Raw genomic sequence first — 23747 nt, 5'->3', positions numbered from 1 at the left:
TTGTTGATTCTACTGTGAATGTATTTAATGTTTTCATGCAGTAGGTTTGTCTCATTTTTCATCTGTATTCAGTATGTTTTAAGTTCAGATCCACACATCTCAGTTCAGTGTTGTTCCTTTTTATTTGGCAAATTTAAATTAATGATGTAAAATAATTTTGTCTGCAGCCAGGGAGTAAATCAGATCACTTGTAATCTTTGTTGACATGTTACAATTTTTCACTTAAGATGATTTTTTTGTGCCAACACTTTTTGCATGTGTTGGTTAAATAAATGCACACATGAAGATTGAAAAGTAATTTTTTTTAATCCCAGTCATATATTTAAGAGTGTTTCATTATTTTAAGCTAAGGTATAACTTATCTTTTTGGCCAAAGTATAACATTACATTAAGTTTCTAAGATTGTTGTGTCATTTGGTTTATTATAACTATTTTTTGATATTAAACATCTGAAAATAGAGTTGCCTGTTTGTTTTCTGCTGTGCCTTAAGTCAGCTAAAGCTTTATTGGGTGTTTGGGTTTTAAAACGGGTTTTCTCTCGATGCTCATGTATTAGAGGATGGATACATTTTTGCAAATTCAGAACAGATGCAGTTTCTGTTTGACCACCAGCTGTTGACAGTTAACCTGTTGTAGCCCACCATGCACGGCTGTACTGTACACTGCCAGCAATGAATTGTAATCAGTTGGTTTCTAGCTTAGAAGGTGTATTTCATCAAAAAACATGTTCTGGCAGTTAGTCATTTAAAGGGTGATTTCTTTTATAATATAATTCTTTTAAACGTCTGACTTTCCTATATTAAAATGTCTCTGCTTGTAGCTAAAAACTACCTCCAGATGACATCACCCAGATAAGTTCGTCATTAGTTTAGATGTCATCTGAAGGAGCTCTGTAGAAGCAGGTTGACCTTGATCACAAATCCCTAGGGTATGAGCACTGAGATGAAATCAGCTGAACTGAAGATTGCTCCAAGTGATGTCATCTGGAGGCATTTTTTCACCCTGTGTTTTAATATAGGGAAGTCAGAGAGATGTTTAATGACATTCATTTACATGTACTACCCACAATATAATAATTATATGTGAAGTCATCCTTTTAAGTGAACAAAGTAGTGAGATATTCCTGAACTAGTTTGTAGAGTAGAATGGTTTTTGTCCCTGCCTCTTCCAGTCTCCCACATCAGGTCCCTAGTTGACAAAATGTCTCAGTAGCAAAAAGAGTTGTCCCTGCCTTTGGATTCCTCAAGACCAAAAGAGTAAAGGTTAGTGTTCTGTGTGTTTGTGGTATTTTTTTTGTTTCTTCTAAAAGGCTAAGAAAAAACCTTTTGCATGGAGTATCACTGGCACTGTCATTACCTGAATGTTATGTACAGGTGTGTGCGTGTGGCAGCCCGTTCGGTCACCCTCAGTAAAAAGATTACTGTCTTCTGTGAGCTTTCCCATTAGGTCACCCTTCCTTCCTGCTCTGGATAATGGGATAGTACCACAGGGCATATGTCTATACGCTGCACCCAGCATAAATATTTAGCGTCTTATCCAGCCCGTCACACTTTGTTTTGTTGAAGCATCATGTGCATTAAAAGTAGAGATTTCTTCTTTGCTTGTCATGTTGGTGCACATATTTCAAGTTTCACATCCACACTGCTTTATGGTGCAAGCTACAGTAAAGGTCCCACTGATATGACGCTAAGGCATCCATGAAGCTGCGTGCAGATGGAAGGAGCTCCTTATTAAAAACTAAACTGCCCGGACCAGAGTGTGTCTGGCTTTCTGTGCGTGCAGCCCATGCGTGACAGTTTGGAGTAACTGTAGGCTCATTTTAGCCCCAGATGAGACACATTCATAGGCTTTGCCTGCAATAACCGCCCCCTCCCTCCTCCTCTCTCTCTCTGGGTCAACAGCAGCGTCTCTTTTTAACTCTTGTCAGTGTCCTCTACACACTCATCGCTGTTATCCTCGGGACAGCAAAGCGGAGACTTTTAACTCTTAGCTTAATTTAACCAGCTTGTGTGTGCGTGTGTGTGCTGTTTTCCGTTGCAAGCAGATGGAGGACTACCATAAACCAGACCAACAGACTGTGCAGGCGCTCAGGAACATCGCCACTCGGCTCCGGATCAACTCCATCAAGGCGACAACGGCAGCGGGAAGTGGGTAAGAGGAGGAATAAGGGAAGAAATAGCGTTGGAGAATCATAGACCAACAAAACATGGGAACTAACAAGATGCGTAATGAGTGAAATGATTATGTGCCAACAGCACAGTGCGCAATTTACGCAGGACGTCTCCAAAAAAATTATTTGCTTCCTAATTTTGCTACTAGGTTTCAGTTTACGTGCCCGTTGTTTTTCAGAGAGCAATTTAATAAATTTCACTAACATCCATGTGTGCTCAACCCCTTCAAATAACGAAACCTTAACTAAATTATTTCTAATTTGGCGAAACGGTTCCAAAATGCTGCAGGTGCACCAGTGTCCTGCTCTGCTTGGATTGCGCACTCAGTGATCAGTTATATAACAAAGGCGGATCAGAGACAGGGTCGGTGAGTGATCCCGTGCAGCCAGTGGTGCGGACTCCGGGGCAACGTGCTGTGTGTGGAGATGCCAGAGACTAATTTCTGCTCCGGTACAATCCATCACACCAGCGTCAAGTAGTGGAATTAAATTGATATATCCGCGTGTCAAATGAGCTGTGAGGTTTTTATAGCGTGCTAGAAAATAAAAGATTAAAAAAAAGGAAATATCATAGGATTACAGAAACTTAAAAGTGTAAGCTCTAGAAATATATATATTAAAACATCTTACTAAAGTAATACCAAGGACGCGAATTACAAAGGTGTGTGGTGTTATTTTTTGTTTTTATCAGTGAGGTTACACGCGAGAACACGGATATAAGGTTGTTGAAATATTGAACATGTTCTGTTGGGATTTTTAATTCTGTTATTTTATCACTCTTCATGTTCACGTTTTCAGTAATTGTGACATCAAGCCTTCACATAGACCATTCTTCATCCCACATTAGTTCATGCTTATTCATCGTGTTCTACTGGTTTTTGCACTCGTTTTTATTATTTCATCATGTTTTCCGTTCCAGGACAGTAAGGAAAAAGATGTAAATGGAGGAAGTCTGTGAGTGAGGTATCACTGGCATGTGGTTTGAAACACAAAATGGCAAAGAATAAAACATGATTCTAATTAATTTTTAGTTGAATTTTCAGGGCATTGACAGTTTAGGACTGCACTCATCTCTTTGCTCTGTGTGCACAAACAAATGTGAGCATGTATGAAAATGTGAGATCCTCCAAATGCATTTACACAAATTAAAGTGTGTGTGTGTGTTTGAGAGACAGATACTGTACATTTCCTTGCAGCCTGCCTAACTCTGATAAAGTCGGGATGACAAGCATGTTGTCTCTCTTACATAACTGACTGCAGTTGGTCTGGCACGAATTAACCATCTAGATCAGGGCTAACATTCAGTCAAACTCCACTCGCTGCCTTCTCTCATTTTCTCCTTCCCCTCTGCCTATTCTCTCTCTATGAGCCTGCTTATAGATTTAAATTTAGCAATCTGTTACATTTAGATATACATGCATACACACACATCTGGAACTGTTACTGCTAGAACATGCTTCCATTTAAAGAATAAAGTACTTAAAGCAAAACCCTACAGGATCAGATGGTTGATGTCAAAGCTAACCAACAAATGTTAGGTTTGCTGCGATCTGCTATCTGACCATTGGACAGAGATATTAGAAATGCTGTAAACAACTGAGGACCGTGTGTGAAATTAGCAGGACAGTTCTACATCTGTTGCAAAGGTGTTTTGTGTTAGTGAAAAGATCTCTAAATAGATTTTTGATCTGGAGAAACCTGTGTTGTGCACACAAAGAGGATGAGTGAAAAATATTGATCATCATTGCTGATCATATTAAAATCTTAGTGCCATGTGTTCTCGACATGAATTAGAGCGCTGCGCTCACGTTGAACTGGGTTAATAGTATGTGACAGAAGTTTCATGCCTTCGAGAGGTTTTAGTTTCATTGTTGTGTGTCTTGCCACCATTTTGTTGCAGCCATCCCACATCATGTTGCAGCGCGGCAGAGATCATGTCTGTGCTGTTCTTTCATGCCATGAGGTACCGCCCTGAAGACCCTCGTAACCCCAATAATGACCGCTTCATCCTCTCCAAGGTATCAAACACACACACATAGGCGTGTTATAAAAACATCTTATACCACTGATTTACTCTTCATAGGGTAACAAATATGCACCTGTGCATGAGTGGACATGAATATTTTTTATTGCATCACCAATATCTGAAAAACTCATTTTGATAAGGCTCCCTGTGCCAAAAACAAAATAGAATTCCAGGTGTTGATGGATTTCCTGCTGCCCTGGGTTTGCTGATAAACGAGCTTTGAAATGTGTTTCAGACTCAACTGAAAATTTCTGTGGGCCACAGACTAAAATCAAAAAGTGCGTTAAAGTGAGATTTTTCTGATCAGCTGGGTTTATGCTTGTGTTTCCTGCTTCTGGTTCATACTGATCTCAGCTGGGATCATCATCTTACATTTCTTATCTATGTTTAACTGTGGTAATAATAATATGTTTTTTGTAAGTTGTCAGTGACTACTTTACTCAAAGTCATGCTCAGCTGGGTTCACCTATACGTTATTCAATTATCTGAAATGTCTCCTAAGGATAATACTAATTGGTCATTTAAAAACAGCACTGTGTTGCTCCCTAAAATTAGTTTTAGCTTTAACACCAGCAGGTCAGGTATCCAGTGTTTGTAATATTTGTTGTAACGACACAGACAGAACTTCAGTTTACTGGTTTAAAGTATTTACTTTTGACCTTTCACTTCTGCCTCCTCAGGGCCATGCGGCTCCTGTGCTATACGCTGTTTGGGCAGAGACGGGCTACCTGAAGGAAAGCGAGCTCCTCAACCTTCGTAAGGTGGACTCCATCCTGGAAGGACACCCTGTGCCAGTGAGCTGACATTCAGACCAGTTCTGGGTCTGAAAGTTGATGTATTTCACTATGCTAACATGTATTAATCTCAGTAATACAAAAACACTTCACCTACCATTTTCTGTGTGGATTTTAGACATTTTGCTCCTTTTAGACATCATTTTGCCCCTGGCTCTCTGTGTTTAGCAAAGGAGCTGCATAATAATAGCGCATAATAATATGTTTCTGCACAAATGATTTGCCTCTTCCAAACCAAAACCTTTGTGAATGGCTTCATTAGTACTTATTTGTATATTTGCTCCACATTCTTTACATACAAAGACATGAACACTCTTGAATAATGGACACTGTGTGTAAGCATAGACATAGTGACCAAAATGATAGTTGGTCCACACTCAACGGACACTCTTAGACTGAGACTGTAGCTGCTGTCCCGACTGTGGCTGCTGTTTCTTTCACATACATATATTATAATAATTCACCCAATGTATTTGTTTGTCTAATGTGCATGTGTTGTGGTGGTGACAGAAGCAGCAGTTTGTGGATGTGGCCACTGGATCTCTGGGTCAGGGGCTGGGAGCTGCCTGTGGAATGGCCTACACTGGAAAATACTTTGACAAGGCCAGGTAATACTCACCAAAGCACACTCAGACAAACATGCAAACAGGTGATTCCTGAAAAGAAAACAAGTTCATGCAGAGACAAATAAGACATAAGCCCAGCTTGCATCTGCACATACTAGTTAGACAGAATGAAATTAACCATGGCATAATGTATGCTGCAGTTAGCTCTGCTGACATGTGACATTTCAGCCTGGGGATTTGGATAAAATTGTGTCTGACAGGTCTGCTCAGGGATGACATTTATGCAGCCACCCAGAGACTCACGATAGCTGATCTCCGATCAGTTTTACCTCTAGATACCAATGAATCAGTAACCCGCTCAGTAATCTGTTATCAGATCAAGGAAGTTATCAAGTTGAAAAATGAATTTTAATTGAACAGTCTACAATTACATTGTTTTGCTCTGCAGCACTTTTTTCTATGTTTAAAATCCAAACTGTTTCAAATATAGGTAAAGGTAATTAACTGGCCTGTAATGCACAGTTCAGTTACTGTGCAGGTGAATTTTAGCTGAATTTCTCTACCAGATCAGTCCATGTGTCACCTTTGTATTAATGTGATCTAGAAAGAGTCGCGTGGCTTTTAGTGTGACAGTATACAGATCGAGCTGTGTGGCCTTTAATAGGATACAACACATTCCACTCAATTTTTTCCCCTTTGTTTTAAGACAAGATTAGTACGATACAAAAACTGAAATCTGACTTTTAGGAACATAGTTTTATCCATTTTGATGTCAACAGAACATAAGGAGATGGTCTCAAAAGCAATTTTGGTTTTGCAAACAGACGGGAGTGATACTACTCCTTCATTCTGAGTTGGTTGCTCTTGATATCTCTCTCTCCCTTTGCATTCTGTGTGCACTCAATTATTTCTGCTCTAATAATCACACATGCAAGAGCACAGTTCCCCCCTCATGTCTCAGCCTCACCCTTTACGCACACCTTCACTCCCAAAAGAATGGCATAATAGAATGCTGTGCTTCGGTTGCATCTGTGTGTATATATGGTACATTATATTCTATCTACTACACATTTTAGTGCAGACATTGTGTGTCACCGTGTGTCATGCACACACGAGTGTTTCCCTCATGATGCTCAGAGGAGTTGTCAAGCTGATTCACTAAAACACTACAGTCGGAGGGCTGCAGCACTAGTTTTATAATATGATGCAAATCAAAAACTGCTGGATGGCAACTATACCAATCTGGATGTAAAGACAAAAGCACATATACGCATAAAGTAAGGAATAAAAAAATCTGTAAATAATTTCTTTTGGTGTACAGTAGAGTTGCAAGTATTTAAAACGATCTGCAATTTTTTATTTTGCAAACATTTTATTTTCTCACAAAATGTTTAATCTGTGGGGGTGTGGTCTATTATAAAAACAGTAATTGATGATTGAACCATCACATGCACTGATTAGCCGTGTGGCAAGGCTAAATAACACTTCATTGCTTCATACCTGTGTGACTGGTTCAGTGCTCTGCAGCTTTTGAAATGTAAACACGAGAATATTAAATCAAAAACATTGTTCATTGTTTGCACCAAACCCAGGGGATAATAACACTTATGCCAAAGAGTGTTTTGAATAGATATTTCTTCTTCACTGGACTTGTGTGCGTGGGCTGTATCAAGAGGAGGCATCAGCTTCTCTCGATCTTTTATTCTCACCTTGTAAAGACAGAATGAAAGAGGGACACACACATTTCCTGAGGGATTATTTTACTCTTGTAGCTGGTACTGCTTTTTAAGGGTGTGCGTGTCTCACAATGTGCTACAGTTGATCCCAACCTGCAAACTGTACCACTGACACTCACAGTTTTTAAAACCTTTGAATTTAAAAAGTAAAAAAAGCTAAGATAATTTTAAAATTCATTGAACTAAATGACTGGAGTTTTAATAATTAACAATTATAACAGAAAAAAAATAGATATTTTTTTCTTTTGATGCACTTTTATACTGAATGTACGTTGTGTCTGAAAGTACAGTTATAACAACATACAAATAAGAATTCCCATAAGAGAAGTTTATAACTATTACCAAAGGTTAATAGTTATTGCTGTTCTGGCTATGAAAAGACTAAAACCAACAAAGAATTGCAGTTGTGAAGTAAAGTCAGGTTCTGGAATATGTATTTTATTGTTGGTGTGTCCAGATTAGATTTCTCTATACTTTTGTTGTACTTTTTTTTTTAATCTCCCCCTCTATAGCTCCTCCAATGTGGAATTTCTTTCTTCCCTTCTTCCTCTTTTCTTTCTGTCGTGTGGTGTAGTGCTTTCCCTTTGTGCTCGAAGTTGGAATGCGTGGTGTAATGCAACGTGTCTCGCCCAATCTTACAGCTTTAATGAGAATGTGTCTGTTTGACTGGAAACCTGTCAGGAGTTGTTACACCACGGGAGCAAATAGTGAGAACGATCTGAGTCTGGCAAGAGGCAGGAAAAGTGTGTGTGACTGTGTGTGTAGGTATGAGGGTCAGCTATCACTTATAGGCATATAGCAGGAATTTAGGGGATGGACACCTAAATGAATTTTCGTTCATCCACTATTTATTCAACACTTGCTAAAAGCGTGTCATCTCTCGCTCTCTGGTTGCAGCTATCGGGTGTTCTGCCTGCTTGGTGATGGAGAGCTCTCCGAGGGCTCAGTGTGGGAGGCCATGGCCTTTGCCTCCTACTACCAGCTAGACAATCTGGTGGCCATCTTGGACATCAACCGCCTGGGTCAGAGCGAGCCGGCTCCTCTGCAGCACCACGTGGAGAAGTACCAGCGGCGCTGTGAGGCCTTTGGGTGAGTTAAAAACACTTTCTGCCTCGGTATGTGTAAATAAAACATACCTGCATGATGGCATTTAAAGGTTTATGTCCCATGTTTTCCCAGATGGCACGCTGTCATTGTGGATGGCCACAGTGTGGATGAGCTGTGTAAGGTGCTGAGTCAGCCCCGCCATCAGCCACTTGCCGTCATCGCAAAGACCATTAAGGGCAAGGGCATCCCAGGTACAATTATCTGTCACATTACAGTTCACAGTATGTAGGGTCAAATATCAGAGCAGTCATGTAAAATGCAGATTTTAGGGAGTAACACTCTGTGTAACCCGTTCAATTAAAAAAATAGGTTAATAATAATAGGTCTTAAAAGCTTATAGTGGATGTGTTAAGGTGTGCTCTATGGATCAATTCATTCTTGTGGGTGTGTTTCTGTTTTCAAATTCTGAAATTTGTTATATACATTTCAAATAAATCATAAATTACACCAGGTTTCATAATGCAACACCATGAATTTGTTCCTAATTAGCTCCTAAAACCTCTTTCTAAATGATGACTAAGTAAAATGTTGACGGGTGACAGGGGATAGTAGCTCTGCCACAAGTTTTCTTAACCCGTCGTCGGCGCAGAGGGGCCCCAACTCACTGTAATCCCAACAGCGGTTTAGTGCTTTAGCTGCTGAAGCTCAGTAATCCCTCAGAATGTGTAGGACACACTTGCACCAGCAGCCCATTGTACTTGTGCTGTGATAAGAGTAAAGAGGAGTGTGTGTGTGTGTGTGTGTTTGAGAGACACACAAAGGTAAAGGGCAGTTGTTGTAACAGGAAGGTGTGTATGTAAGAGCGAAGTAAGTCTGTGTTTACACAGGAGTCATGAGGGTTGTTTTAAACTTGCAGCCTCTTGATTCTGACCTTTGACCTTTAAAATAGCCTGTTGTTATGTACTGATGCAGAAGAATACAATGCATACATGTAGAGATAGGTATTCAAATATTCACCTGAACATTAACTACAAGTGCATACAGGTCACTTCTGAAGACCCCAGTAGGAACCAAGTGTCTTATTAACTCATCTGCCACTGTTCAAAGTTTATAAAGTAATTTTTATCATTGTACTTAGTATTTGTTTGATAATGTTTTTGTAATATGAATTCATGTCTATAACAGAATGATAATAATCATTTAGTGATTTTAGTATTAAAGTCTGCTTGTGTGTGCCTTTCAGCGGCCGAGGATAAGATGGGCTGGCATGGCAAACCACTGCCCAAAGACATGGCCGAGAATGTGATCAAAGAGCTGCAGGGCCGCGTTATCAGCTGCAACAAGCGTCTCTATCCTGCCCCACCCATTGACGACGCATCACCTGTCAGCCTCCGCAATATCCGCATGCCAAGCGCACCCAGCTTCAAACCTGGGGACAAGGTGAGATCAGATTAAACCAAACTGTTTAACACTGGACTAAAGTAAAAACCTGGCTTTTTAAAATTATATAAAACAAACCTTTAGCCAAATGCAGTTAATTGATTGGTTGCCTGTTTTTCTCCATGTAATCAGATTGCAACTAGGAAGGCGTATGGGATGGCTTTGGCCAAACTGGGCCGCTACAACGAGCGTGTGGTGGCTCTGGATGGAGATACCAAGAACTCCACCTTCACTGAGCTCTTTAAAAATGAACACCCAAACCGCTACGTGGAGTGTTACATTGCAGAACAGAACATGGTAAGAAAGAGATGTGAGCTCTCTAGTTACCAGAGGTTAGTGAGGACAGGAAAGGTTCTGGAGCAGAGCTGTAAGGTCTTCAGACTTTTTGACCTGAGGATGGAACTACATAACAGTTTGATCACCAACACGATTACAACTCATCCTAGTGGGAACTTAAATGTGTGTTGCAAACTTCATGGCAGTTTAATCAGCAGCTGTCACGACATTTCACAAAAAAACAAAGCTATAAATGGAGCTGGAAGAAAAGTCAGGTGGAGGCTAGTGAAGTTAGGTTTAATTGCTATATCTAGATAATCTTGATAATCGTCACTGTTCTTTGCCTTCAACTCTTGTCCCTTATCTCGGTCTGTGTCTTCTGTCCTGTAGGTGAGTGTGGCCATAGGTTGTGCCGTGAGGGACCGTAACGTGGTGTTTGCCAGCACCTTTGCCACGTTCTTCACCCGAGCTTATGACCAGCTCCGCATGGCCGCCATCTCTGAGAGCAACATCAATCTCTGTGGCTCCCACTGCGGTGTCTCTATCGGTCAGTGCCTATCTGTTTCTCCACCAGTCATGGCCTGAGAGATGTGACCTTTGACTGTTTTAGCTGGGTTGGGGTTGGGACCAACACCACCCTTAATAGTCATGCACCTGACTATTTGTTGCTATGTATATGTGTCTATTTAGGTGAGGACGGACCCTCTCAGATGGGTCTTGAGGATCTGGCCATGTTCAGAGCCATTCCCACTGCAACAGTCTTCTACCCAAGCGATGGTGTCTCCACTGAGAAGGCTGTGGAGCTTGCTGCCAACACAAAGGTGGTAATAGTCACCTGTCATAAAAAATCTAAACCAAAATATTATCTATTAAAATATTATATTCTAATCTTGAAGTTAGCATAGGACTTTTTACTGCATTTTACTAAACATTTTAATTGCCCATGGTTTGTGTTAAAAGTAGAGACAGTAGATAATTATTGGTATGTTCCAGGGTTTGTGTTTCATCCGAACGAGCCGCCCAGAGAACAATATAGTTTACAACTGCAATGAGGACTTCCATGTTGGACAGGCTAAGGTTTGCACCAGTGTTTCCCCTCCTCTATCCGCCATCATGTGTAAACTAAATACATCTATTCTATTTAAACAGCTTTCTCCTGTAACTCATTTATAATCTGATAGACTGTGTACATGTCACAAATATATCTGCCTTCCTCAGGTTGTGTATAAAACCAATGACGACCATGTGACTGTGGTTGCAGCAGGCGTGACCCTTCATGAGGCCCTGGCAGCAGCTGAACAGCTGAAGAAAGGTACAAAAAAACAAGAGACAGAGAAAAAATTAAGTCCCATCATCAAATATTTTGTGATTTATGTTTTTTAGTTAGTATAGTTTTTTTATACGGCTGAGTTGCACCCTCTACCTTCCTCTCAGAGAGAATCAGCATCCGTGTGGTCGACCCATTCACCATCAAGCCCCTGGACTCCAAAACCATAAGTGACTGTGCCAGGGCAACAAGAGGACGCATCATCACAGTGGAGGACCACTACTATGAAGGTGAGCATTCCAACAACATCACAGAAAAGGCTTTATATATGAAACTATTTAAATATTTTTAAAAATTATGCTGCTCATAAACAAAGATGCCTCAAGTGGCAAAGATTAAATGCCCTGCTGCAGCACATAGTTTGAGTGAGCGAGTAGGGACAAGTGGAGGAAGAGACTGAAATGTACTGATACTGTATACTGTACTGGGGATTTAGGGAAAGCATTGTGGGAGTAAAGAGAAGATAGAGGAGTAAAAATGTAACAAAAAAAAGAAAAAAACACACACGCAATATGTAAAGGGCGAGGGAGATGCTGGGACTGCCTGTCAGGGTTTCTTAATTTCAGCTCTGGCCTTTGGGCTCTCGCTGACCTACATAAAGTATCAGCATGACCAAAATTGGCCTTCACTCCCTCCTCCTGCCCCCCGTTGTGTTTGTTTGTTTTTGTCATATGTGTAGTTTCTGTCTCCACCATTTTAAATGACTACTGTTTGCCATAACAGAGCCAAAGAGACATAGCACTGTTGTCACGTCAATGTCCCAGCGGCCCTGCATTACACAGAGATATAGATTTACAGCTATTACCTTTGCAGGAGTCTGAATAGGAACATATACATGAACATGCAAGCTGTAGATATAAAGGAAAGCTGCTCGAGAACATTTTTGGTTTTGGCTACAGTATGTGTCCTGGCACTTGGCAGAGGATATGGAAACCGTTATCTAAGCAGTGGGGCGTCACAGGGCAGACATGGGTGAAATTATTAGAAACTGAAGGGTTGTGAATTCCTAGTCTTAGTCTCATTTGGCCGTTTGGTAACTGCGCTCATTGCACAGTAATGTAAAGAAGGTCAATTTAAGTAATATGTGTGCATGTTTTCATGCTAAAATGGTCTATACAACAAAACATCCCAAAGAGTGTGATCCACATATAAGCTGTCAAAACCTTCTGGGAGCTTTAGTGTGTTGAAAGCCTTCAGCATAATCAGTCTTTGATATTAAACAGTATGAGATTTTCAGGGGGCAGCATGGTGGGGGAGTGGTTAGTGCTGCTGGCTTACAACTAGAATCCACCGGCTGGAGTATACATTTTCTCTTTTTTTTTAGAAAAAAATTTAGATTTTAGAAAAATTATTTTTGCTGTGTGTGTTGAATATGAGGTCTGTAACATCCATTAACACCACACACATGAATACACAGAGAATACTTTGCTACACGCTGATATTTTTAGCTATAATCAAAATATGATTTTAAAAAGTTAACACACAACAAACTTGACAATTTGCACATAATTTGCTATTGGTGCATTTCTATTCCTTTCCCTTCTGGTGCATACTTGCTGCCATCAGTATAGGGCTGGGAAAATTTAGAAGGTAGGGTCGAAGAAGGTCTAATAAGGTAATTTTCTAATTCTTCAGCTTTCATGTCCACTCAGTCAGAATTATCTGAGTGACAGTGACAGGAGTGAGAAGGAAGGAGAAGAGAGGCATAAAGGAGTGTGAGAGAGTGAAGGAAGGGCGTTGTCAATCCTGTCAGTCCACATCACATTGCTGCAAAGCTCAGTTGCCCACAGATGTGTAAGAGATTCAGTGACAGAGGAGTGAAAATTAAAGAGAACAGACAAATCTGAATATTAGAAGAAATTCTGGGGGGAAAAAGTTTTGTGAGTGAGATTTAGGTGAACTAACCTTTTAGCTCTGACTGCTTTGTATTCTGATTCCCCAGGTGGACTCGGTGAGGCGGTGTGTTCAGCAGTAGTGAACGAGACTGGCTTCACCGTCCACCGCCTGGCCGTGTCCCTGGTACCACGCAGCGGTAAGCCCCAGGAGCTGCTCCGGCTCTTTGGCATCGACCGTGATGCCATTACTCAGGCAGTCCGTAAGATGCTCAGCAGCTCCGCCAACGCAAAGTAACAACAGTGCAGCAGTGACAGCAGCAGCATCATGTTGGGAAGTCTGTGGTGAACTTTTCACCATGGAGACGACAAACAAACAAATAAACCAACACACAGGGAGGGAAAGCACTTCTGGCCCATTCACGCTCTCCTCCTCATAAAATATAAAACATTTATTTGGAAAAATTTAAAGATAATATGGTTTCTTTTTAACTGTCATCAATGTGGTTTCACACAGTCACCCATGATTTTTGCCCCAGTTGTTTGTGAGTTAAGTAATCACACCTCCTCCTCTTCACAAACACACACCACCTTCCTCTTTCCCTGTCCTACCTCCCAGAGAAAGTCCTGGTACTGCTGTAGTGTTTCAGTAAAAGTGGTGAACGTGGTTTGGAGTAAAGTGAAGTCATTTTTATAATTTCCGTGGAACCCCTCTCACTTCTTCAGTGCAGCATTTTAAGCGCCTGCACCCAGTTTGTAAATCCAACCCAACTTGGGTCAGCAAAGTTGCAGAGAAACTCTGGTTTGGTCTGTTTGAGCACCAACTGTTTTTAACCCTTTGACTCTGACATGGACGTGACTGCTTCACACCAATAAAGGAATGGTTTCTTCACACTACACGTGTCTGGGGTCTTTCTTGTGAGTTGATGTGGCAAGAATCAAAGATGCAACTTAAATACTATTAAACTGTTTATCCTCATTAGATCATATCCTGGACAGCAATCTATGCTTCAAGGTTAAATTTGGAGAAAAGTATGTAAATCAGCTGAGGGATTATTATCTTAGAGAACACTGACATCTTGTCTGTTACATATAGTACATATTTATCAAACCTTTAGACCCAACAGAGTAAGGCACATATTGTTTTTTAATTTTAATGTCCTCACATGTAAACATGTAGCTGCTGCTTTATACATACAATAAAGCTCAACCTCACTTTATGTGGTGTGTGTGTGTGTGTGTGTGTCCTGGTGACTGGTTAAAATCTGTTCATTCAGCCATATCAACCATGTGCTGTACACATTTAGTAATTAAAAAGCCTTTTGAAACATTCACACATACTGCAGCAGGTGCCCGGTTACATATGAGAAGGTAAGATCTACAAGTGTGTGTACTGGATGTTGTTTAATTCTCAATTATTCAGGCTGGTGAACATTTGATTTCATTACAATAGTTATCATTATGAAGAGTTTTAGCTTTTTTAAATCAGAACATTACAGAACATCTATGTTGATGTTGATTTAACCTCTAAAGGAGCTGAAAAAAAATACGATATTCGGGTGGATTATTCTAAATGATTCCGTAACCCAAGTACATCTGAAACTATTTGAATTGGAATATTTATTTTTGTTAGCTCTTTGAGTGATCCTAGGAAATCAGGTTTTTGCTGTTGTAACTTGTAAACTTGTAAATAATTTGTGTAAATTTGGTGCGTTGGTGTCTTTCTGCAAGTTTGGTCATATGGGTCAATCAGTCCTATGGATTTCTCTCCATTAATGCACAGAAAACCAAAAAATGCTGTATACATTAAAGTTTAGTATAAATGAACACATGGAGTGACTCACACACATCCTGTGAAATTAAACTACTGTTAATTCACTAAAGCACACATACATACACAAATATGTAATTAGAAAAAACCCTATATGAATTCATGCACCCAGCACACACTGATGAATTAATTATATACAGGCTGAACATAACAAGCACTAGAGTAAACTCACTCATCCTTGACACCACTTAAACACAATATGGCTGCACAAGGCAGCACATTTCTGTCATACGAGTTTTATGCAATGATGACAGCTTAGCATTTCTGTAGCATACTGTATATGCGTGTACCATTTATCATCTGCAGGGTGAGAGGGCTACTCCAGCCCTGTGACTATTTACTTCTACTTCATCAAGCCCAGCAAAATAACAGTCTGTTTCTAAGACACAAAGAAATCATTGTACAGTACCTTGTGTCGTGGAATAATTTTTAAGGGTCAGCATATTTAAATTTCCAAAAAGAACAAAACAAACAAAAAAAAAAAACAGCTATATCATCTGGGATCTCATCCAGAGGAGATTGAGATAAAATTTGTGGCACTCAAAACACAAGAGTAAGATCTCAGGAATAATGTCCTTGTTCAGTTTCACTGAGAAAATTGGGAGATGTTCGCAAGAGTTTAGTGAAAAAGCATTTTTGTGATGAGTTAAATGTTCCTTTAATATATAAACTTTTTATTTTGGTTTTTATTTCACTTTTACACAATCTCTTGTTGAAGTGATTTTAGATCATGTTGAGGCTCAGTGTAAAAAAGTTCTGAATGAAAATAATTATTGCACCATATCTCTGTTCTTTAATTAGTACATTTACATCTAAAGTACAGCTTAAACAACTGCCATGATAAACCCTGTTGGAATTCTTTGACTAAGGGACACTTGTAAACACAGATTACTTATTTATCAAAAAGCACTAAAGTAGAATAAACATTCACTGTATAGGAAAGAGGTGAATGTGTTTAACTGCCTGACAATATTGAAAACAACTATGACAACATTTTTTAAAGCACATGATTTTCATAATTTAGATAAAAGAAACATGCAAGTTAAAGCTTGTACTACCTAAGTAACCATATGGTCTTTATGATCTTCATAATGCTCTATGTAAACTTGTGATGGACATATTGAAATGATCTACATCACAAGTTTCACTTTATTTTTTTGAACTATGTGATTCTGTTGTGAGAGATGTTTCTCCTCACTCTCACTTTTTAAAATGTCACCTCTTCTGTCACATCCAGTCAGTCTCCCCTATCCCCCTTTACCTCCTGTACTCATCACCGCAGTCCCCGATAAGCGCCATGAGGTCCCTGGAGCACTTTGTCACTGCTTCGATGGCAGACAGATCCTCTGCCGTCAGCTTCAGGTCAGAGCTGCAGCTACGCAGACTGTCACTGATGTGCTGCCCCGCCCCTGCAACACCTAGCCTGCACCCCACAATGACACCAGCCACTGCAGGGCGGTCCAGCACGTAACGTGTTGCGACAGTGGCCAGTGAGCAGTCGTGTCTCTTGGCAACAGTCTCCAAGGTAACAAGGAGGTCCTGGAAGAGGCTCCAGCCACCCCAAGTGTCAATCATGTTCTTGTACTTAGAGAGGGAGGCAGTGCAGAGATCAACCCTGGAGTTTGGCTCCGCCTGCCCCAGATAGCGCTCTGAGAGCAGACTGCCAGCTAAGAGTCAGGGAGGATGGAAGAGGGGGTGGAGCAATAAAGATAACAGAGAAGGAAAAAAGATGAAAAGCAGAAATATGGAGGAGAGGAAGTTAGTAAAGGTAGGAAAGCAAAAAAAGAAGTGAGAGAAAAAGAAAGATGGTTAAGATTGAGACCAGAGAGGTTATGAGGAAGATGGAGGGAAAGGAAGGAGTCATGACAAAAAAAGTAGGGTGGAGGAGAGAGAATATGTTGTCACATAAGACTCCATCTTAGAAACCCACCATTTTATATCACGTTGGTAAATGTACAGCTAACATATTTTAACATGTAGTAAGGACTCTTACTCGTCATTGCTCTTCTATTTATGTAATACAAATTATAAATTAGAATGTATTACATTTGTATCTCACCCAGCGTGCCGTAAGTGAGGAGCTGGATGTTGTTGGCCAGACAGAACTGCTCCATCTTCACTGCAGGTCGCTGGTCAATCACAGAGTACTGAACCTACAAAGATACAACTAGATGGTCATGATTTATAGATGCACTCGAGGAAAAGGTGAGAAAAATCCTGTGCCTTGGAGCAGTCAAATAGCCTGAAATGTTACCTGGTTGCTGGAGATGCAGATACCTCTGTTAGTGATCTCCTCCAGTCTCTTTGTGTCAAAGTTAGTGAGGGCAAGCTCACCTGAAGGACGAAACAGACACAGCCTTGAAGTCTTCTCAAAACAAAATATTTTGGCAATAAACTAAAATAACAATACTTGACTTTCACAAAAAATAAACTGCATTACCAGTAATCTTTGATTTGCTGTTAGAGTGAAAACATTTCAGTAAAAAATTACTTAGTCTTTTTAACAAAATCTTATGCATAATCTTACAAATGTGGGACTTGAAATTTTGACAATAAACATTATCTATATACCTAAACTGTATAGCAAAGAACTTAGTGTAAATCATTTTTGTATCTTTATCAACCTCATTTATGTTTATCTGTACATGTTTACAGTATGTGATGTACATACGTATGAGTCCCTCCTGCTGCAGATCAGACAGGTGTCCCAGTGCCTCCAGGTATCTCTTGTCTCTATAGTCCCACCAGTGGAACTGAACACAGTCCAGACTGTCTACCTGCATTCGGGTCATGGAGCACTGCAGAGCCTTCTCCACCACCTGCACACAGAGAGACCCGATTCTTTCACCGATTTCACCAATAAAAATATGAAAAGACAAATGTACATTGCCTGACAATAGCATATGACTATGTACATTTTTTGTGTTTAGTTAGGAATCTATCTACCAATAGTGTAAATACAAATAAAGCCTGTAAATTGTATGTAGCTATAATAAATCTTATGGACACTATTCTTTATTAATAATCACACATAAAACTCAATAACAATCCAATCACTTTTAATTTGTAATGTGAATAATTTTCACAATAAAGGACAGGAGACATGGAGTTATTTTTTTATGTGAACTCCGCACCAAGAAAAAGCTAGATGGTTATAAACACACTGCCTGCTCTGTTTAAAACGCAGACTCTGTCTGTGTGTGTGTGTGTGTGTGTGTGTGTGTGTGTGTGTGTGTGTGTGTGTCACCTTGCGGTCCATTGGTCCTGGTCTTGGGACATATTTGGTCAGACCCTGTAGAGGTGGGATGGCATCCCTGGAGGATGCAGACTTCAGCTACAGATCAAACAGTTTTCAAACAAATGACAAATTACAAACAATACATTCATCTATCACGCGTTCATGTATCTTACGCTTAAGCCTATTATCAACTATTAATACTATTCTCAATGTCTTGCAAAGGTTTCTGTACCATTTAACGTCCATAAATACTGCAGAGGAATGAAAGAGATGACAGAGTATCTGGTGTTTAGTTTATCATAACAACCATACAATTCATTTGTAAAAATTGGGAGACAGAAAGAAAAGCTCTCAGTCTCTCTGTGCATTATTCCAGGCGAACAGCTGAGACTGCGGTCGGATACCATTACACTGTCACAACACATCAGTCACAATCACTGTGATCCGAGCCACACTAGGACCTCAGTGTGCGTGTGTATAAGAAACCCTTCGCTCGTGCTCATGTGCATATGTTTGTGAGAGCTTTTATTAATGCATGGGTTGAGCATCTGCAGCTCACACAGACACTAACAGCTTGATAGAATAATCTGAACAGGAATACACGATATGTATTACACCTGTATTTATCACAGTTGCATGAATCAATACAGTAGGTTCTTAATATGGTTAGCTTCATCCACCATAATAGATACAATGATGGGGAAAACTTAAACTTAGGTTTAGGGAAATTTTATTTAATTTCAAATTTATTAACATTTATTTAAGTTTTGTGGAAAAACAAAAGAGCACTACAGCTATATCTGTATTCACATTGTGTTATATAGACAGCTTATTGTGTATGATCAGAGCAAATCGTTTTTTTTAGTTTCTTTCTTGTTTTCTATCTATGCTTCTTACTATCTTTCAGTCCCTTTCTCATACACTTCTCCCTCCAACACACTGCCAACTAACGTTATATTACTGCAGTGCATCAGCTCCCTCTTGTGTTTTAGGCAGAGTCTGGCAGGCATGTTAGAGTTACCACATTTTGATTTTGTTATATCACTGATTACCCTGCAGATATCTAAATTTATTAAATAAACTTTGGAAACTACACTTTAAAAACCTTCAGTTTAATTTCAAGGTCACACAGGTCAGATGCATGTCCTTTAGAAATGTGCTTCTTAAGCATACACAGTCAAAAAGAAGACTTCAGTATGTGAACACACTCTACAGCAGCTGTTGGTCACGGTAACATACTATTTCCTATATTTATTCAGTTGTATAAAGATTCTTAAGATCAAGGTTATAAGCATTTCCCTCAATCATAAAGCAGGGTAAATTACACATTGGTATCTTATGTCATATATTGATTGGATGGGGCTGTGTGATGCATTGGGTTGGGATGCAGAAGGCCGCGGGATCAAATCGCATGCCACCAGGTGTTTCCCCGCCCAGCCACCAAGGGCCTTGGTGCCAGTTCCGAGCACAGATAAAAATGGGAGGGTTGCGGCAGGAAGAGCATCCGGCGTAAAAACTCATGCCAAACCAACGTGCGGAACACGTTCTGCGGTGGCGACCCCTGAAGGGACAAGCCGATGATTTGAATGATATGATATACGGATGGGAGGTTCGTGCCTCTACGCTGAAACATGAATGTGTGTGTGTGTGTACCTGGCTGTTGAACTGTCCAAATATTTCCTCCGCAGGCCCATAAATGTCTGCCATGTCAAATGTGGTCAGACCAGCATCTACGTAGGCCTGCATGGAGGCAACTGGAGACAAGGAGGAAACCGCACAGAGGCAACTGTAGTTAGACAGCTTTCACAAACATGTGATGCTACAGTCACATTATGCAAACAACAGAAACCCCTGAAATGTTTCTGTAACTGTGACTAAAGAAACTGTTGAACTAATCTAGACCAAAGTACATGGCTTTTAGCCCCAACAGTCCTGCATAACCTAAAAACATGCTGACTTTTTAAAAATAGTTTTGATGTGGATATAAAATCTAAACTGACAAAATAATAGTGTCGAGGGTATGTTTTGCGTTACAAAGGTAGTCGTCTATGTTCATAAACTGCAGTTTTCGTTTGGACTGTAATATTTCCACGATCTCCAGGTGCCCGTTTACCTGCTGTGGCTTTGTCCACTGTTCCGTGCGCCCCGGACACCTGCCACATCCCGTTCAGCACCCGGCAGATCTCCAGACCTCTGGACAGTCTCACTGTGGGCACCTGTGACATGCTTCTGCCAGGATCGAGGACGAAGCAGTCTACAAGATTAAATGACCAACTTTTTCCTTTCTTCCTTAAAAATCATTTATTAATGACCAGTATTCCTCTGGATCGTTTCTGGTCGTGCTCCACGTAAATTGTTTGGTTAAAAGAACAACAATAAAGAACTTACTTAGCTTTTCAAAAAGTTGTCCAAGAGCAAGTTAAAAGCCAAATGCAATAACGAACTTCTAAAATTTTATTCAGCTGTTACAAAAGACTTTTGCGTGACGTTCACAAGTCGCGAGTGTTTCATCCAATGAGCGTGTCCGTTTGGCCGGAAGTTCAGCTGCTTCTTCTACAGCTCAGTCTTGGTCTGCTGCCCCCTACCGGATATTAACATGACGCGTGAAAAACGCACAAACCGGTGCCTACAGAGCCAAAAACGCTTCAGGTGTGGAAAAGGAGAAATAAATCGCTGGAATCACTGGATCATTTTTTTGAAAAGGAGAATATGTAACAATAATAAGGAAAAATGACGAAATAAAGTAAATCTCTTTACTTTTCGTGACATTCACCATGTGACCATTGCAAAAAATGTATATACATTCCAGAAACAATGATGTATATGTCCCATTTAAAAATTTATTTCACTGTTGCTGCTGCCTTCTTTTTCTTCCTCTTTCTCTTCTTCTTGCCAGATGTACTGTCAGTCTGGCCTTCAGCAGCTGTCTGTTGTTCCTCTGTTTCTGGAGCTTCAGAGTCTTCTGAAGCTGGAGGCCTCTTTCCACAGACAGTTAGACTCTGTGGTGCCACATCTTGATGGCTGTGAAAAAACACACAGCCAAAGAAGTTAATCCACTTGACTAATTTTATCAAAGTAATGAGTGCTGATCTGTGTTAAGAAAAAAAACTTTATTATATAGCAAATTCGTTGCGTGACACCCCAGTGTTTACCTCATCTGAACAGCTGTACCCAGCTTCATATCCCTGGACATGCTGTGCTTCTCCAGCAAAGCCACAAAGAAGCCATGTGTTCGGGTCTTGCTGGTGCTGGCTCGCAGACACTGACTCAGGGGTTCTAGGCCTCGTTCAGGCCAGTGAGCCAGTGCATGAACTACCCTGAGAAGGAGGAGAAAAGAACAATAGTTCCATAAGTTCCAACAGCAATACGAGATACTTTGAGGAGTTGTCGACAGTTGCATGTTCAAAGCATTGTCATTCATGTATTAAAACAGCTATACGAAAAGAAAAGATATGCAGAGGAAATAATTTGTGTTTGCCTACTGTGTTTTTTTGTGTTCTTTAGTTGGAAAAGCAAAGGCTCAAATATTTACAGGTAAAAAAGACGATTAGATTTAGTTTAAGGAAAAATAGCCTTTTTTTACCTGAAGTTGGGGTTCTGGTGCAGACAAGCAGTTATGACTTCCTCATTCTCCTGCCTGTGGATTGAACAGGTGGAGTAGACCAGACGCTTCAGGCGGGGGAACCTGAGGCCGTGATTCAGGCACCGCAGCTGGAAGCTGGCCAAAGAGGCCAGACGAGTCTGATCCTCCTCCTCCTCATTAGAGGCATGATCCTTCAAACAAACCATACCTAGAAAACACACAGAGATTACAGACATTTAATTTCAGTCATACCATTTTTATTTATAAAGAGGATAGAATTATGGTTACGTTGGGTACTTGAGGAATCCTGGTATAACATGGTTCTGACACACAGAGTGTCTGAATAAAGTCTAGTAAAGTATATGTACTTTTAAAGTGTTACAACAACATCAACATGTACATAGGTTGGTGTGCTGCTTTGCTCCTGTGACGCTTCAGAAAAAATCTGTGCAAGCAAGACAGCCTGCCTTTGACACATACAAAAATGTTTATATTGACTGCCTACTTTCACAAAATAGTTTGTGAAAATGTATAACTTGCATCTTAAAGTCTTGGAGGTATCCTGTACTGGTGCATCAGACAGGGAACTTCTAGCTAACACTACAATGATGTACAAACAGGGATTATTGGTTACTGCACCTGATCCACTGCAGGAGGGGTCAAGCAAGATATTCTCAACATCTTTATACTGTGGGCTGTCAGGGTCAATTGTCAGGAAGTCCTGGTGGGCCAACTTATGACAGGTGACTCCAGCTCGGAGCAGAAGGGTCGACATGGTGGCCAGACGCTTTGCATCCAAATCAAAGGCAAATAACTTGCCCTTGTTTTCCATGATGGCTGCTAGGTGGCTGGTTTTGTTGCCAGGGGCTGCACAGGCATCGATGACATGACTACCTGGTGTGGGGTTGAGGAGAAAGGCGGGGAGGCAGCTGGCTTTGTCCTGCAGAATGATGTGACCTGCCTTGTACAGGAAGTGGTTGTGGAAGTCAGTTTTAGGTGCAAAGACCAGCAGCTGCGGTAGGTGCAGATCCTTGACAAACTCCTTTTTCTTTAGGGTTAAGTCATCCAGTCTGGAAGCTTGTCCCAAGTAGGAGAAACCATCCCTCTTTAGATAATCTACTGCATCCTCCACAGTGGTCTTTAGCGTGTTCACACGCACATATCTGGGCAGCTGTTCCCCGGCAACTCGCTGGACCCTGGCCGGGAGCAAGTCTTCATTCCTGCTGACCTTCTGCTTTATCTTTATGCGGGCCAGCTCCGCCTGCAGCCTGGATCGGTGCTTCATCATCATGGCTTTCCAGGAGCCGCCGCACTTGATCCCCTGGCCCATCAACAGGTCATACACCAGCACCTTGGCCAGTTGCACCCTTATCTTGGTATGTTTGAGTAGCTTGGTGGACTCGATTATCTCCTGAAGGATGGAAGAAAATTTGTGGGTCTCACACACTAAAGCGAACAGCTGCTTGATGTTCGCAAACTTACTGTCGTAAACCAGAGTCTTCAAAGCGCCCTGCTTCTTTTCCGCTTTCTCCAGGATCTCTGCGGCTTTTATGTACAGAGCCATGGTGAAAACTGACTTCTGGATAACTAATAAACCAGATCCGTATTTTTGCTGCTAGTTACTGGTATTTTACTCTTGACAACTGGCCTGACTCATTCCTCGTCCCGTCGAGGTTTTCTGTTTCTTTCAGCGCTGGGCAGTAATAAAAAAAAAACAGCGAGTTTATTTTTCTATTTTAGGTCGCAGAAAAAGCCTTCGAACGTCTCCTGTGCACATGGCAGGGTAAGCGTCGTGACTCCGGAAGTACAAGACAACGCACTGTTTACGTTTGACATAGGAAGTTTGCCCAGCCAATTACTGAGCGGAACAAAAAATCCTTC

The 23747-nt window shown here is 40.7% G+C and overlaps 3 protein-coding genes and 1 long non-coding RNA gene across 5 annotated transcripts; 2 read left to right on the top strand and 2 right to left on the bottom strand.

Moving 5' to 3' along the window:
* The first annotated feature begins 1866 nt into the window (after positions 1-1866).
* On the top strand, positions 1867-14019 carry LOC137139165 (transketolase-like). Its single transcript, XM_067526042.1, has 14 exons — positions 1867-2151; positions 4071-4188; positions 4877-4990; positions 5501-5598; positions 8190-8381; positions 8472-8590; positions 9583-9779; positions 9912-10076; positions 10446-10602; positions 10746-10876; positions 11049-11132; positions 11274-11367; positions 11490-11612; positions 13325-14019. The coding sequence occupies exons 1-14, from the start codon at positions 2045-2047 to the stop codon at positions 13510-13512; spliced, it is 1887 nt and encodes a 628-aa protein (XP_067382143.1). The 5' UTR covers positions 1867-2044; the 3' UTR covers positions 13513-14019.
* Positions 14020-14171: 152 nt separating this feature from the next.
* LOC137139168 (uncharacterized) lies at positions 14172-20531 on the bottom strand. Its single transcript, XM_067526048.1, has 7 exons — positions 20397-20531; positions 19937-20037; positions 18293-18379; positions 17717-17864; positions 17300-17379; positions 17105-17198; positions 14172-16712 (listed from the first exon to the last, which is right to left on the bottom strand). Exons 1-7 carry the CDS (start codon positions 20506-20508, stop codon positions 16303-16305), a joined length of 1032 nt encoding a protein of 343 aa, XP_067382149.1. The 5' UTR covers positions 20509-20531; the 3' UTR covers positions 14172-16302.
* Positions 19701-20671, top strand: LOC137139169 (uncharacterized). The gene is made up of 2 exons (XR_010916282.1): positions 19701-19892; positions 19972-20671. It is a non-coding gene; the product is annotated as an uncharacterized lncRNA (long non-coding RNA).
* A 52-nt stretch (positions 20672-20723) lies between these two features.
* nsun5 (NOP2/Sun RNA methyltransferase 5) lies at positions 20724-23686 on the bottom strand. 2 transcript variants are annotated; one of them, XM_067526045.1, is made up of 5 exons: positions 23349-23685; positions 22506-23277; positions 21867-22074; positions 21436-21600; positions 20724-21304 (listed from the first exon to the last, which is right to left on the bottom strand). In XM_067526045.1, the coding sequence occupies exons 2-5, from the start codon at positions 23194-23196 to the stop codon at positions 21124-21126; spliced, it is 1245 nt and encodes a 414-aa protein (XP_067382146.1). In that variant the 5' UTR covers positions 23197-23277; positions 23349-23685; the 3' UTR covers positions 20724-21123. The 2 variants fall into 2 exon arrangements, with proteins under 2 accessions (XP_067382146.1, XP_067382144.1); XM_067526043.1 differs by having other exon boundaries at positions 22506-23686.
* Between the last annotated feature and the right edge of the window lie 61 nt (positions 23687-23747).

This window comes from Channa argus, chromosome 13, assembly GCF_033026475.1.
Source record: "Channa argus isolate prfri chromosome 13, Channa argus male v1.0, whole genome shotgun sequence".
Classification (NCBI taxonomy): Eukaryota; Metazoa; Chordata; class Actinopteri; order Anabantiformes; family Channidae; genus Channa; species Channa argus.
Note: the sequence above shows the minus strand (reverse complement) of the source record. Positions and strands in the feature narration are given on the sequence as shown.